Source organism: Biomphalaria glabrata, chromosome 2 (assembly GCF_947242115.1).
Source record: "Biomphalaria glabrata chromosome 2, xgBioGlab47.1, whole genome shotgun sequence".
NCBI lineage: Eukaryota > Metazoa > Mollusca > Gastropoda > Planorbidae > Biomphalaria > Biomphalaria glabrata.
The window spans coordinates 38,655,230-38,669,970 of record NC_074712.1 but is presented as its reverse complement, the minus strand read 5'-3'; the positions used below and the strand labels follow the sequence as shown (position 1 = coordinate 38,669,970).

The 14,741-nt window shown below is 38.6% G+C and overlaps 1 protein-coding gene across 3 annotated transcripts in view; it reads right to left on the bottom strand.

The window, feature by feature from the left end:
• Window positions 1–10,667, bottom strand: part of LOC106068744 (probable E3 ubiquitin-protein ligase HERC4) — an 82,804-nt gene extending 72,137 nt beyond the window's left edge. For all 3 annotated transcript variants that reach the window (XM_056020440.1, XM_056020441.1, XM_056020442.1), the window contains exons 1-3: window positions 10,510–10,667; window positions 3,222–3,512; window positions 1,584–1,749 (exon numbers count right to left, since the gene is read on the bottom strand). In XM_056020440.1, coding sequence (XP_055876415.1) covers window positions 1,584–1,749; window positions 3,222–3,512; window positions 10,510–10,585 — 533 coding nt within the window. In that variant the 5' untranslated portion in view covers window positions 10,586–10,667. The remainder of the gene's footprint in view (window positions 1–1,583; window positions 1,750–3,221; window positions 3,513–10,509) is intronic.
• Window positions 10,668–14,741: the final 4,074 nt, after the last annotated feature.

Here is a 14,741-nt window from a genome sequence, read left to right as displayed (position 1 = left end):
AACGACTCTTGCATGACCAACTAAGCGAGGAAAGCTCTCGCAATGTGGTCAAAGAAAGCGCTTCAGGGACACCCTCAAAGCTTCTCTGAAGGCGTTCAGCATAGACCCAGCGACCTGGGAGACAGAAGCACATGACAGAGCACCATGACGTCGCGCTGTGAAAACTGGCGCACAGGTTGCTGAGGAAAAGAGAACAACGCTGGCAAAAGAAAAACGCCAGAGAAGAAAAGCAAGGCCAATGCCACTAGCTCCAGCTGGACTAACCTGCCCAGTGTGCGGCTGAACATTCCGGGCTCACATAGGTTTCACCAGCCACATGAGGAGGCATAAAACCCCAGTGCAAAGACCTCAGTTCCCATCGAACCACGATGGACGAACTATATAATTACGCATGCAAAAAAATAACAAACAATTGTCTTGCTGTTGTTAAGCTGTATAAGTGTTGTCCTAAGTCGGACCTAAGTAGTTTCACATTGGAGGAATTTTAGTTTTTCAAGCTCTGAAGAACTTTATTTTTGCATCGGTCAGGAAAACAATCTGACTGTTAGGCGTACTTGGGTGATAATTTTAGTTTTTCAAGCTCTGGAGGACTTTTTTTTTGCATCGGTCAGGAAAACAATCTAAAAGTTTGGCGTGTTTGGGTAGCTGCAAGTTCCCTCTCTGCTATCAGAAAGCTCATCAGTTGCAAAGCACTTGATTTATTAATGATTTTTCTCCATTGGGCCATTCGTTGAGTATTTCAGCTCCTTCATTTGTGGTGGCTTCTTCACATAAACTCTGACTCAATGGTTGTCATAAAAATGAATTTGTAGAAGAGAGTTCACGAAATTCTTGAGCTCTGTAAGATTGTTGTCAAGTTTTTCTTTCTTCTTATGTGATTTTTTTAAAACAACATATTTCTCCAAATGACATATTTCTCTATACAGTACCTGAGTCAACCTTGTCTGGTAATAATTTAGTATTTTTTGTATTGGCACAAGTTACATTTATTATAGATAAGAAAAATCCACACATAAAAAAATATCTTTGCGAAAACTTTTGCAGTGATTCTTAAGGCAAATTAATATTTACTGTTTGGAAGAACTACTTCGTTGAATAAATCCTTAAATGACATAATCTCCATAGCAACGGATGGTGAGCTTGCAAACCTTTTAAAACATGATAGAGCATCATGGCGGTAAATCAGGAGGCCGCGAGAAATCTGTTATAAGTTATAAAATGGTTTAATGTATTAATTTACACCTAGAATTAGCGCGGGTCCTATGAAAGTGCGGAGCCCAGGTTGCAGTGGCCTTAGGCCGGCCCTGCAAAATAGCGGCGTATGCTACGCCATGGGTCGACTAGTAGTAAAATAATATAATAATGTATAAAAAAAATGGATTGGAATCTATATCACAACTTGGGATAGAAACAAATTTAAACTCTCTATTTGGTTGTCCAGCAATGTAGGCCTACCACTGGAATGCTTTTTCGGGTAATATACTTGTGCTATATAAGTACAAAATTATAGAGTAATGCTATAAAATTAAAACCAAATTGGCAAGCAAATATCCAAAGATAAATACTGATAAACAGCGACTTACGTTGGTGTAGCTCTAGAGCTTTCTTCGACATCTCCCCTTCCCAACTGACCCTCAGTATTTTTGCCCCAGGTCAGAACTTTATGATTTTGAGTAAGTACAACACTGTGTGAGGCTCCAGCAGCCACTTGAATCACATGATGGGGCTGTAGACCTTCTCCAGCTTCACCTGAACAATATATATATCATGTTATTTGATTGATATTCAATGTGATTTGAACTTGTCAATCATGCAGGTGTTACAGTATGAATACAGAGTAGAGATGGGAATCGAACCCAACTTTTAAAATTCGGGTTCGGTCCGATAACGAGTCTAATTTGGGTTCGGTTGGTTCGGTCCAGTCTAAAATTCGGGTTCTGTTCACTCCTACTAATTTCTCCCAAAGGAAAGAAGCCTCCTCCTCCATGATGTCTGAAACTTCTTTGGACAGGTCTTTATCAGTGGTGGTCCCTCAATGCATGTAGCTTATAGCAGATATCTTTTCTGTGATTTAAAAATTGCTTTTCTTTCTGCGAACAATTAGCAAGAGTTGAACGCTATCAGATGTGTTAATGGTAAACATTTCCAGCTTTTCTACTTTATCTCTTAGTTTTTAATTGAGATTTCTAATTGTCGTGCGAAAAAAGAGTGGCGGCTTCAACAGCATTCTTATTTTTCATGACACATTTCTTCCATCACTGATAGTAACCCCAACTAAAGCATTGCCCGCATGTCGAAAACAAAGCTTCATTTCACTACTTAAAATGTGACCAACTCTACCAAGCCCTTACCGCCGACTCATTTATTTTCTTGTCCCTTCTTGCTAAATATTCTCGTCAATCCTCTCATCTCTAGGCGTTTGTTTGCAATTATTTCTTGCTGGCTCAAACTAAGAATGCCGCAATTTGTGTTTATGTTTTTGATTTCATAATGCTGTTTAAAGTTACGTTCTTTAAAAAAAAAAAACAGCCACAAACATCTCAATACAAATCAAACATATTGACTTATGTTCGTGCTCCATAACAAGCCAAAGATCTGTCCAACTTTTCCTGGTAGTTTCTACATTCAGACACTACTTTTCGTTTCTTCGACTCTCCCATTTCATTAACGCTCAAATATTAAATGTTAAGGTACCATTCGCGGTGAATCAAAAGAATACGACCCAAAATTATCCAGCTGTTTTTCAAAAATTAAAAATAACTGTCCAATCATTACACTAAAACAAAGTTTTTTATTTTTTCTTACAAAAAAATTTTGCTAAATCTTTGATTCAGTTCGGTCAAGGTAAGGACAGTTCGTTCGGTTCGGTTCGTACCTATCATTTTTAAAGTTCGGGTTCGGTTCGGTCGTAAGTGAGGTTCGAGTTCAGTTCGTTCGTTCGGGTCCGGTTGGTTTCCCATCTCTCATACAGAGTGATACATTGTGGTTGCAAATTGTAAGACTATAGAACAGTGCAGTAGGAATAAAGAGAGGTGCAAACGGGTTGTTAAAGGAAAACAGATTAGAAACAAAAACAACTGAGAAGATTGATGATTTTCGTTTACATCGTAATATGTGACATTTTTGCAAATATAAATGTTCAATATAGCCTAATATTTATTAGAGAATTAATTACTGGATGTAGCATAGATTTTCAATAGACAGGATATACTAATACTTGCCTAGTGTTAACTGGTTGAGATTAGTATCTTGTCCACATTGCCTGAAGTCATTAGAACCACAGCTAAGGATTTTGCCATCTTTTAAACACACCAATGTATGACCTTTACCACTGCTTATACTTTGTATTTCTTTCCCATCTAATGAAAAAACCTGGCTAGGAGAACATATTGTCTTTTTTTCCCAGCCATTGAGTCCTAGTGCTCCTGAATTTTGTTCTCCCCATGCAAAAACCACTGGCAACGTTTTTTTAAAAGGTGACGAACAATCTTGAAGTGAAACATGTGGAAAAACTGAAAGAAAAAAAAAATTAAATACAGCTATAAAGATTTTTGTTTTTCAAAAGAAACAAAAATGGAGATAAAACGATCAAAAAGAATTTTACTTTGAAAAAATCTGCCAAGAGAATGCAAGTTTGACAAGCTTCGTGATAAACTTAGAGATCAATTAGTATAGGCCTAGGTGGAATACAATTGGATGGAAAGAGAGAGAGACTTCTTAAAGATGTAGGCCTAGACTTGACTCTAGAAAAAGCAGCAAGTATAATATTGATAAATAAAGAAGATAACAAGCAAAATAAATAAGAATCCTTTTTTAAAAAAAGCAAAGGGAAAGAAATACGCACTTACACCTACATATCTCAATAATGTAGAAGTTATTTCCCTTATTTGATGTCAAACACAATAATTAGTTACCAAAATTAACTAATTGGTTTTTATTTTAATTGGATCATGTTTTGTTAGATACAATATATGATTGTTTAAAGTTTCAATTTGATCCGAGAATGAGAGTGTGATAAATAAATGTTCAATTATCAAAGCGGACGAAACCCTACATATCTAGCCGTATCAGTAAATTAAAAAAAAAGTCAAGTTCCCCTTTCAGACCTTGTGATCTATAGAGCAGATGTTTCTGTGACCTACGGTAACGAGGTGTCATGTGGCCAGCACAACGACCAACCGCCTTTACTTTCCCTAACTAATGTCAGGTGCCCTTTAGAGATTGGTGGACTCAGAGGCGCCTAAGATCCCGAAATCAAAATCCCAGGATTCGAACCCAAGACCTCGGTTTGGAAGCCAAGCACTTTACCTTTTAGCCTCCGCGGTTTTGTGAACACTGAAGGATTAATTCGCCATGTTGGTATCAAACCAAATAATCAATTATCAGTAATTAATAGATTAATTTTTTTTTTAATTGATTCATGTCTTATCAATACAATGCCAATGAATAAACGCGCAAAGTTTCAACTTGATCCGAGAATGAATGTTGGAGAAATAACGTATACAAGCTTTTTGCCAGACAGACAGACAGACAGAGTGAGTTGATATAAGCTTAAAGCTTTGTAAAACAAACAAAAAAGCAAGTCATCTGCTTGAGGACAAGATGTCTGTGATTCGATATCACGGGGAACATAATTGCCCATCATATAAACAAATATGTCGAGACTAGAACAGAAGAAATCATTGGGCTGTATCATGTCGTTCACAACATTTCAAGTTAAACAACAAAAAGTGTTACCTAATGCAGTACAAGACAGACCATGGACAAATATGCAATTGTTTTTTGGAATGGCGGAACAATGACAACTTGTACCGTATTTTCGCGCATATACCCAACATACGCGTATAACCCACACACGCATATACCCGCACAAATTACACAAAAAAGAGTTTTTTAAAAATTTAAAAAATCGTAAAACCAGAGCACGTATATACGCCGCATGTTAAGAATCAATTTATAACCCAACTGCTGCTGCCAACATGCTTCGCTTATTGGAAGAAGACAGTAAATATGATAAAAGTCTCGATGCCTTCCCAAACTATAGCGAGGACAGTGATATTAGTGAGACTGGCGATTGAATGTAGTGCATGCATTGTAGTCTTTGCGTTTTGTCATTGGTATATTAAAGATTCTCTGCAGCATCGGTATTATTAGTTTTCTTGAAATGCATAATTAGATGTTCATAAAGCTTTTCAATGTACATTTCACAACCACAAATCAACTTAGAAGGGCCCACTGGTAAATCCATAGTTACCGTCACGCTATGTTTAATAGTAAAATAATTTGTGTAAACCCCGAACCTTTGTATACCCCGCACAGCTGCAATGTGGGCGGTAAAACTTGTATAACCCGCGGGTTATATTCGCGGCCATATAGTAGTATTCTCTGAAATCAAGCGACTTGAAAAGTAAAAAGCAGAATATGTTACGAGGGTAAATTAACTTAATCAGAGGAGACAGTAAGCCACGACATGCCATTAGACAGTTGTATATACAGGTCTGGTCGACGTGGCAACAAGCTATTGGTCTAAACAGACTACAGGTTGTGACGTTGCAGGTCAGTGTTCAGGCCTTTTATAACGATTGGTCTCGGTCTACTCCACGTATTTTTTTTTATTTGCAGTAATCACAAAAGTTACTATTTATGGCCCCTAGTGGAGATAACAACTGTTGCCACCTGAACGCAGCGTGGATGCGAATGAAATGAGTTGTGATTCGTGCATTGAATGGAAGAAAAATGGATTGACCCAAACAAATATTATTAACACTCTATAAAAAGATTAAAGGGCTTATATTATACAATATAAAATCCTTGGCTCTGATGACTCACTAACTGATAATCACTATATTAATCCTCCCTTAAAATAGAAAAAAAATATAGGCTATAGCCTGGGAACCAATCAACGGGCGTAGCCTTTGGATATTGTTAGTTGTAGGCTAAATAGGGTTATGGAAAATGAAAAACATACAAATACTTAAAAAAAAAAAAAACAAAGCTAATAGGTCTACGAAGTGTAATTGAATCTTGTATAGTCATGTAATTAAGTTTGTAATAGATCTAGACTGTTCTATACCAACAACAATAAATCTGTGCGATTAGAAATATTTTTACCAATTGTTTTTATTTAGCGCTATTTCATGCTTTTAGCTTTCTCAATGCCAGAGGCTGACTTAGCAGAGCGTGGGGCCCGGGCGAGTGTCATATGCGGGTCCCTGGGCATATATATACAGTACCGTATCACGCTAAAAGGCTATATATATATAGGCCTTATTTTTGCTACTAAACATAGTAGGGCCTACCTTACGTAGGTGCTGTACTATTGGCCTTTCACTAATAACATGCTGTATTGTAATTGTTCTGCATGAAAGATTTCGCCTTTTAAGGTTAAAAAAACGTGACTATTGATTAAGAAATATTTAGCATGAAAAATCGGCAAAATAGATAATAATAATTTCTGCTAAGCTGGAGTCGGAAAGTAACTAAATTACGGGGGAGAACCAGTACACTTGTAATAACCAAATAGTTCCTTAGACGGTCACAGACGGATTCAGTCATGGAATTTTCCTGACTTGTCGCCTTGCACAAATAATATTATATATCTTCTCTCCCGATTCGCGGTCCAAATGCTGAAGCGAAATTGATATTCTTTAAGAACAATGTTTGCGATAGGAGCTACAGTTGTCGCTTGACGTTCGCAGATCTGACTTTCTCGGAAGAAAAATCAGCACGGGTTTAAGGGTTTTCATCAAAATAAATAATAAAAAAATTCACCCGCCCTTTTTTTTTTAACACGGGTTTTCCTCGCGGCCACCCGATGTATATGAATACATCCCACTCTGTGACACCAATGGCTGTAACTGTGCCTACAGCCAGCCCAAAGAACCTCAACGAAAGGGATAGATCAAAACAGCAGTTTAATAATAGAATAATAGTCGGATCACAAATGTGAATTAGAGTAATAACGACACTTCTTAGTAATAACAACACTTGTTTACATGGGCCATCTTAAGGCATCTTTGACTTCCCCTGTTTCTTCATCCTGTCATATAATATACAATATCGCGCCTAATGACTGCGCAATGTAGAGTCATAACAATATTGTTTGTTACTTTAAAGCGGCAACCTATAAAGAGGACTAGTTCAGTTTATAGGCCTACCACTACTTCAGTCAAGTACAATTTCTTTCCCTTGCTCAAGATACCAAACAAAATAATTAATTTCTTGTGTTGTCAGGTAAAAGAAATAAATGTGTGAAATTTCAGCTTGATCCAAGATTGGGTGTTATCTTATCTTATAAAATACAGACGTTACTTCAAAAAAAATGATGATTTCGTCCTACGCGTCATGCATCTAGTCATGCATGTTAACCAATGACTTAATAACGTTTACAAACTTTTTTACCAGATAGACAGACAGAGTTGATATAAGCTTTGTAATAAAAAAAAATAGATACCATAGTTTAAATTAGTTTAAATATATTTTCGACATGCGCACTTGTGCTTAGAAACTTTATAATAGTATTACACGTAAAGCGACACACAAAATAATGATTTATAGGGTTGAAAGTATTGTTATAAACTTGGTGGTGGCACAGAGAGGGGTAGTGGTGTGTGTGTAGTCAGACGACGCAAATCGCCCCAGGCCAGCGCTAGACGAGCGGTCAACCGTGACGAGTTACGACGATCGGCCGAGACGAGTATCAACATGATGGTTCGGGAAGGATCGACATCGTGAACAGAGCTCAGAAGTGTCACGAGGGATGTAGTCATCTGACCACCCAGAATGGTCGAGCGACGTTCTGCCCGGTTCTAGAAGGCCAGTAGGGACCCTATATAAAGAGCGAAGGTATCAGAGGCCAGTGAGTCACAACGTCCCGATCTACAGTTCGTTACAACGGCTCAGTACAAGTCCGAGGCGAGACAGAGAGAGACCAGTGCAAGAGTTGACACGGCGGAGAGATATTTGTACAGTCTTGTGTTACGTGCTGCCAATTGTACAGTATTGGCTGTTATTTATTGACATTAAACTATTACGTTATTTTGAAGCCCAGAGTTGTCAAGTCCTTTAAGTTGGTGGTGTCTGGTGCAGTTTGCAGAGAGCCTGGATAGCGAGATTCGTAACAACTGGTGTCAGAAGTGGGATCGGATCGGATTGGATCGGATCTACTATGGCTCGTCTGAAACTGCTGTACGAACTTGAATTTAGAGAACTGAAGGAAGAACTCCGTGGACGAAGGCTGAAGGTATTTGGTAACAAGGAAACTTTACAAGCCCGCCTCCGAGAAGACATGTTGGAAGAAAAAGAAGATCCGGACACATATCTTTTTGAAGTCGAACCTAACTTGCTGGAACAGTTCACCAGTATCATGCAGGAAAAGATGGCAGCTATGCAGGGACAGATCGCCAGTAGCAGACAGGAGCAGATGGCAGCTATGAACTCGGGGCTGGAATACACCAATTCCAAGATAGATGCCATGAACACCAAGATAGCCGCCATGAACCAACGCATACCTGCTGTGGAGGAGAGGATCATCAACTCAGACGTTCGTTCAGATGCTAAAGCCAGAGAGAGGCGCCTTGGTGGTGATCATGAGAACCCATTGAAACCTGACGAAGCCGTTGAGAGACATATGCAAGTCGAGAGATACCAGCCAGGTCCGAACCTAACAGACGTTGGTCCAGTTGCCAAGACTGGAGAGGAAAGTCCTGATGGTGGTAAAGAGAATCCAAGGCAGTCTGACGGTGACATTGTTGGACATTTGAAAGACGAAAGTCATCGACAAGGTCTGAAACCAACAAGTGATTGGCCCGATACTGAGACGAAAGAGAGAGGCCCTGATGGTGGTGAAGAAAGCCGAATGGAGCCTGAAGCCGAAAACGAGGGACCTTTGCACGAGGAGTGTTGCCAACCTGCCCCACGAGCATGCCCTCCAGACAAGGCTGAAGATGATGACCTGTCCCACAATTCCCTGTCCTGTGGATTTGAAGCCCATCCCAGTTCTTCTTCGCAAAGCCCTATGAAGCCACCTCTTTTGCCAACGATCTTGGTATCCCCAGCCCTTACATCTTATACCTCTCCATGTGTCAAGTGGCTGTCCTCAGTACCGACCGACAAGAGATCGATGCAACCACAACGTCACTGCAACAAGAGGACGATCAACCGGAGGAAAAGAAGAAGAAGAAGGCGTTTGCGTAGTCCAACGTGCATGGTGATTCTACCAAGAAATAACTGCAGCCACATGAAGACCAACTCGCGGAGAAGAAGAAGAAGGCTACTTTTGTTGAGTGCAACATGGATGACGATGCGACAACGACATCGATGCAACCAGATGAAGGCTAACTGGAGGAGAAGAAGAAAACGTATTCTGAATTCAACGTGGATGGCGATGAAAGCACGACGGCGAAACAACCAGGTTAAGGCCAACTGGAGGAAGAGAAGGAAGCGACCATTGCTGACTGCAACATGGATGGCTCCATCAAGCTCAAGAGGCAAGCCAACTGCCACTGATCGACCCCCGCCTGCAGCGATGAAACTTTACAGCCAATGTCATGATGTTGATTCTGTCCGGGACGGACAGATCTAAGGAGGGGGCAGTGTTATAAACTTGGTGGTGGCACAGAGAGGGGTAGTGGTGTGTGTGTAGTCAGACGACGCAAATCGCCCCAGGCCAGCGCTAGACGAGCGGTCAACCGTGACGAGTTACGACGATCGGCCGAGACGAGTATCAACATGATGGTTCGGGAAGGATCGACGTCGTGAACAGAGCTCAGAAGTGTCACGAGGGATGTAGTCATCTGACCACCCAGAATGGTCGAGCGACGTTCTGTCCGGTTCTAGAAGGCCAGTAGGGACCCTATTAAGAGCGAAGGTATCAGAGGCCAGTGAGTCACAACGTCCCGATCTACAGTTCGTTACAACGGCTCAGTACAAGTCCGAGGCGAGACAGAGAGAGACCAGTGCAAGAGTTGACACGGCGGAGAGATATTTGTACAGTCTTGTGTTACGTGCTGCCAATTGTACAGTATTGGCTGTTATTTATTGACATTAAACTATTACGTTATTTTGAAGCCCAGAGTTGTCAAGTCCTTTAAGTTGGTGGTGTCTGGTGCAGTTTGCAGAGAGCCTGGATAGCGAGATTCGTAACAGTATTTATACGTAACACATGTTAGGAGAAAAAGCTTCTCAAGAGAAAACATCATGTTATAGCATCTAGATCTACTCTAGTGTAGGCCTATATCTACAGACGATAAACTGCATGTTAAAAAAAATAGTATTGATGCTGTTTCTGATCATACTGACGTTTTGGACTATTATTTAAAATTGTTAACAAGCATTTAGGGCCTATCCCCTTACAGACCATCAAATATATCGAATGTGGGTAACATATATGACAGAATTAGTTCTTTACGCTTACTAAATCTAGCTAATTAGCAGGCCTATTAGTTAATTAATTATAGTTAATTAGTTACGTTATTTCAGTATTTGAGCTTTTGATCTCGGTCTACTTACTTAAACTCACGATCCTAATTATAAAATTAGAAATATAATCCACGTAAAACCAATAGCAGCGACTCAGAATTGGCATTTTTTAAAAAAATAATATTTCTGGAGAAACATTTTACATTTTATATAGCCTACTAAACCTTTTATTTTTTCAATGCCACCTCTGGAAAATCCCTATTTTTGGCTAGTAGACCTATCGTCATCACCGTATTTACCTTGTAAAGATATTGATCTATCTTGTGCATGATTACGTGTACATGATTATGTCATTATTGACAACGAATCATAGATCTAGACCTACCTAGCCTAATTACTCTGAAATGGTTTCGAAATCAGTCGAGCATGCAGATGTACATCATTTTAGATCTAGTTCTCGTAGGCTACTTCTATTTTTCAGTAGTTTCATTTTCGCTTTTTTTTAGGCCATATACCATTCTAAGAATAATGTAAACGAGCGATATCTATCTAGGCTATAGAATCTTTATACTTTATCAATAAAATGCTTTGAAAATAAAGTTTGAAAAAAAAAAAAGGTTAGCGCTTTAGCCGGTTACTTAGTGTTATGATAGGTCTAGATCTATAGGCTATAGCTATACCTATTAATACCCTACTTTTAACAAAAAAATAATATAAAGGCCCACAAGTAAATGCTACCCCCCCCCGGGCCGGATTGAAGGGAAGGCAGTTTGGGCTACATCTACTACAGCCCAGGGGACTCCACAAGAAAGGGGCTTCACAAAAGAAAAAATCTATATTTCGACGGGCCAGAAACTTTTTCTTTTGTTGAACAATACTTAAAATCTTACAGTTGGCATCACTGTTTTTTTTTTTTTGTTTTTTTTTTTTAAAGTGTCGGCTACTAGTTTTCGGATAAACCAAACACAATGTGTAAACCATAGACTTATATTGGTGTAAACCTTTAAAAAAAATATTTTTTTTTTACTAAAATATGCATAATAAATGATTTTATTTTTTTAAAACGAAGGAGAATTACATTTAGTTTACAAGTAGGCCTACTTTCTTTTATTATAGGACATGCTTTTATATATAATTTTTTTTCAGTAATAAGTCGATTTTTTCGAAAAAGTGTAGGTACCTCCACAAAAATTCTGCCCTGTTGCCTCAAGATATCTAAATCCGGTCTTGCCCCACCCTCCCAATACATTCGAACTTCTTTCCAACGAATTCTATCTAGTATCTACATGGGCCTAGCTAGGATTTTTTTCGAGGGGGGGGGGTTGGGGGGGGGGTTTGTCTAAAAAACAAATTATATGTATTTATGTGTGTGTGTGTACATAATCTTTGTTACATTATGAACCTTCATTCTTTCGGAAGACGTTTATTGTGCCCTAGAATAGGTTCTTCCTAGAGTTAGTGGAAAAATTGTTGATTCTCGCAATTACTATCAATTTAAGGGGTCTGGGGGAGCGCTAGGAGCTCCCCCAGCGCGGGGCGGAGCCAAGCACTATTTCTGGTATTGAAAGCCAACTAAATGCATATTCTGATTTATCTACAGTGCATTTACCTGCTATTAAAAAGTTTTATTTCAAAAACCTAATGTGACTTAGACCCTCCCGCGCCGTTCGGCGCATTTGCCGTAAAGCTGTTTTCATAAAAATCTGTCACTGATTTAGACCCGATCTCTATAACTGACACCTAAAATCTGTCTTTTTGAGACATATTTAGTGGGGTTTTTTATTTTTATTTCGGCAGATGATTATTCACTTCACTTTTTTTTAAATGAGCCCCGACACTAGTAGAAATGTGTAAACTCTCTTGAATACGCTCTTGGAATTAAGTGACTGTAGTTTGCTTTAGAATAATATTAAAGATAGAGGTTTTCCACCACAAAATGCTCTGTAGGGGGATCTTAAACTCAAAACCATCTGGAGGGGTTTTAAACTTTAAAAAAAGCCATCTGTAGGAGAGGGGTTTAAACTCAAAACCCCCAATTGGATTGGCTACGCTCAAATAATTTTAGTGTGTTATTTGCTTTTTTTTATATTGAAGAGGTATTTTTAAGCATCAAACCCATCTGAAGGGGGGTTTAAACTCAAAACCCTTTTGGCAACGCTCATAGCATTTTGAGTGCGTAATTTGCTTTTTTTCTTACACTGAAGTTGTATTTTTTAGCTTCAAACCCCGCTGGCGGGGGGTCTAAACTCAAAACCCCTTTGGATACACTCATAGATTTTAGAGTGAGTAATTTTCTTTTTTTATTTATATATTGAAGAGGTATTTTTTAGCTTTAAACTCCACTGGAGGGGAGTTTAAACTCAAAACACCTTTGAGTACACTCATAACATTTTGAGTGTATAATTTGCTTTGTTTTTATTATTAAAGAGGAATTTTTATCTTCAAATCTCGCTGAAGGGGGGTTTAAACTCAAAACTGAGTCAAAACCCATTTAGCTACGCTCATAGAATTTTAAGTGTGTAATTTGCTTTTTTTTATATTGAAGAGGGGGTTTATCGTAAATGTTGGAGGGGGTTTTAAAATCAAAATCTTCCTTAACTGTGCTCTTGGAATTTGGGGATTGTCGTTTGCCTATTTTTTTTTTGTTTTGTTTTGTTTTATAGAAGAGGGGGATTTAACTGCAAAAGCCCTGGTAGGGGGTTTTAAACTCGAACCCCTATGGTAGGAGGTTTTAAACTTGAACCCCCCTTGGTAGGGGGTTTTAAACTCAAAACCCCCTTGGTTGTTCTGGGGCAAGTGATGGTTTAGTATTAAAATCTCACCTAAAATAAACAAAATTAAAGCAAAAATATGTCACTAAATTTTCGATCCCCCCCCCCCCGGCTACGCCCATGAGTATCTGTTACGTTGAATTGGACCTGCTCGTAAATTCAAGTAGGCCCTTCACTCGCACCTTTCCCCAACTATCCGCCTTTTAGAGTCCTGTTTACTGTTATGGCACTATTAGGAATTTGGCGCGAAAAGTAATTTGTTTCATGTAATATTGATGTTTTACTTAGAGACTGACGTGACTATTAAAAACCAACACTATGATTTAGGAAAAGTCGCGAAAAGTAAACAGAAGACTTTTGGCAGCTCAAGAAATAGAGTAAGGTCGGCTTTACTTTCAGAAGTAGATATTTAGATAATACAACAATCGACGGTTCTCTTCATTACGTATTAAACTTCGTGTTCGATTTCGTTAATAAGTGTTGATTGCCTTCATATTGTTAGCCTTTCGCCTGTATTATTTCGTTATAATTATTAAGACTAAATCACTTATGATGTCTTATCTGCATGAGACACACACAGAGCTGAGGCGCCTAACATTACAATATCTGACTATTCTTCTGCTTTAGGCCTACATTTTAAATTCGAAATATTTGAACGTTGGGGCCTGTGTTCTTTTTATATTATAGGCCTACCCTGTAACCCTTTAAATCCTAATGGTAAAATACATCTCCCTCTTATATATTTCTTTCTTTTTTTTATCGCCACGACTCCCGCTTCTTAAAAAAAACAACACTTTAATTCTAGTATTGTTACTTCTAATTGGCTTTAAAGCGCTACCCCTCTCAAACATAGACTTTAAGCCTGTGACTTCGATGACCGGTATCACCTACTCCCCTTCCCTCCAAACAAGAACATATATCCTACACTGTTCAACTTTTTATCTGAAAAGCTTTCTGAAGCTTTCCTGGTGGAGCCCTTTTTTATTATTGCATCCTGCGCATCGACCCCCCCCCCCCACACACACACACATTTTAATGCTCCCCTAACACAATTTTGGATCTTAAGTAATAGTTTGATACACTGAATTAAAATGACTGTCACATACTAACACATATTTTTGACCTGAGAATTCTAGTATCATTTTTCTCAACCGTCACCACCCCTAAACAATACTACTACATACACTCACTGACTTCGTTTCTTAATTCAATTTAAAAAAAAAAAAGATATGTCATAAGCTCTATATATGTTGCTTTTGGTCTGACCCCTTTTTTTTTGTAACCACTCTGGAGTTGTAACGCGTTCTCACCAATGAATACTATTATCTATTAATATTTGAATAGAATACAAAAGCAAGTTACGCACCAAGCTGTGCTATTGAAAGTTATAAGGACGCATATTCTTTCGATATGTCGGCTTTAAAAATAAGTGGGAGAATGAGGGATTATCTATGAGTGATCAGGGCCACACACACATTCACTCAAATAAATTATACGGTTTTTTTTTTAACAATGTCCTTCAAAAACAAATGTTAGTAGGCCCAAATTCAA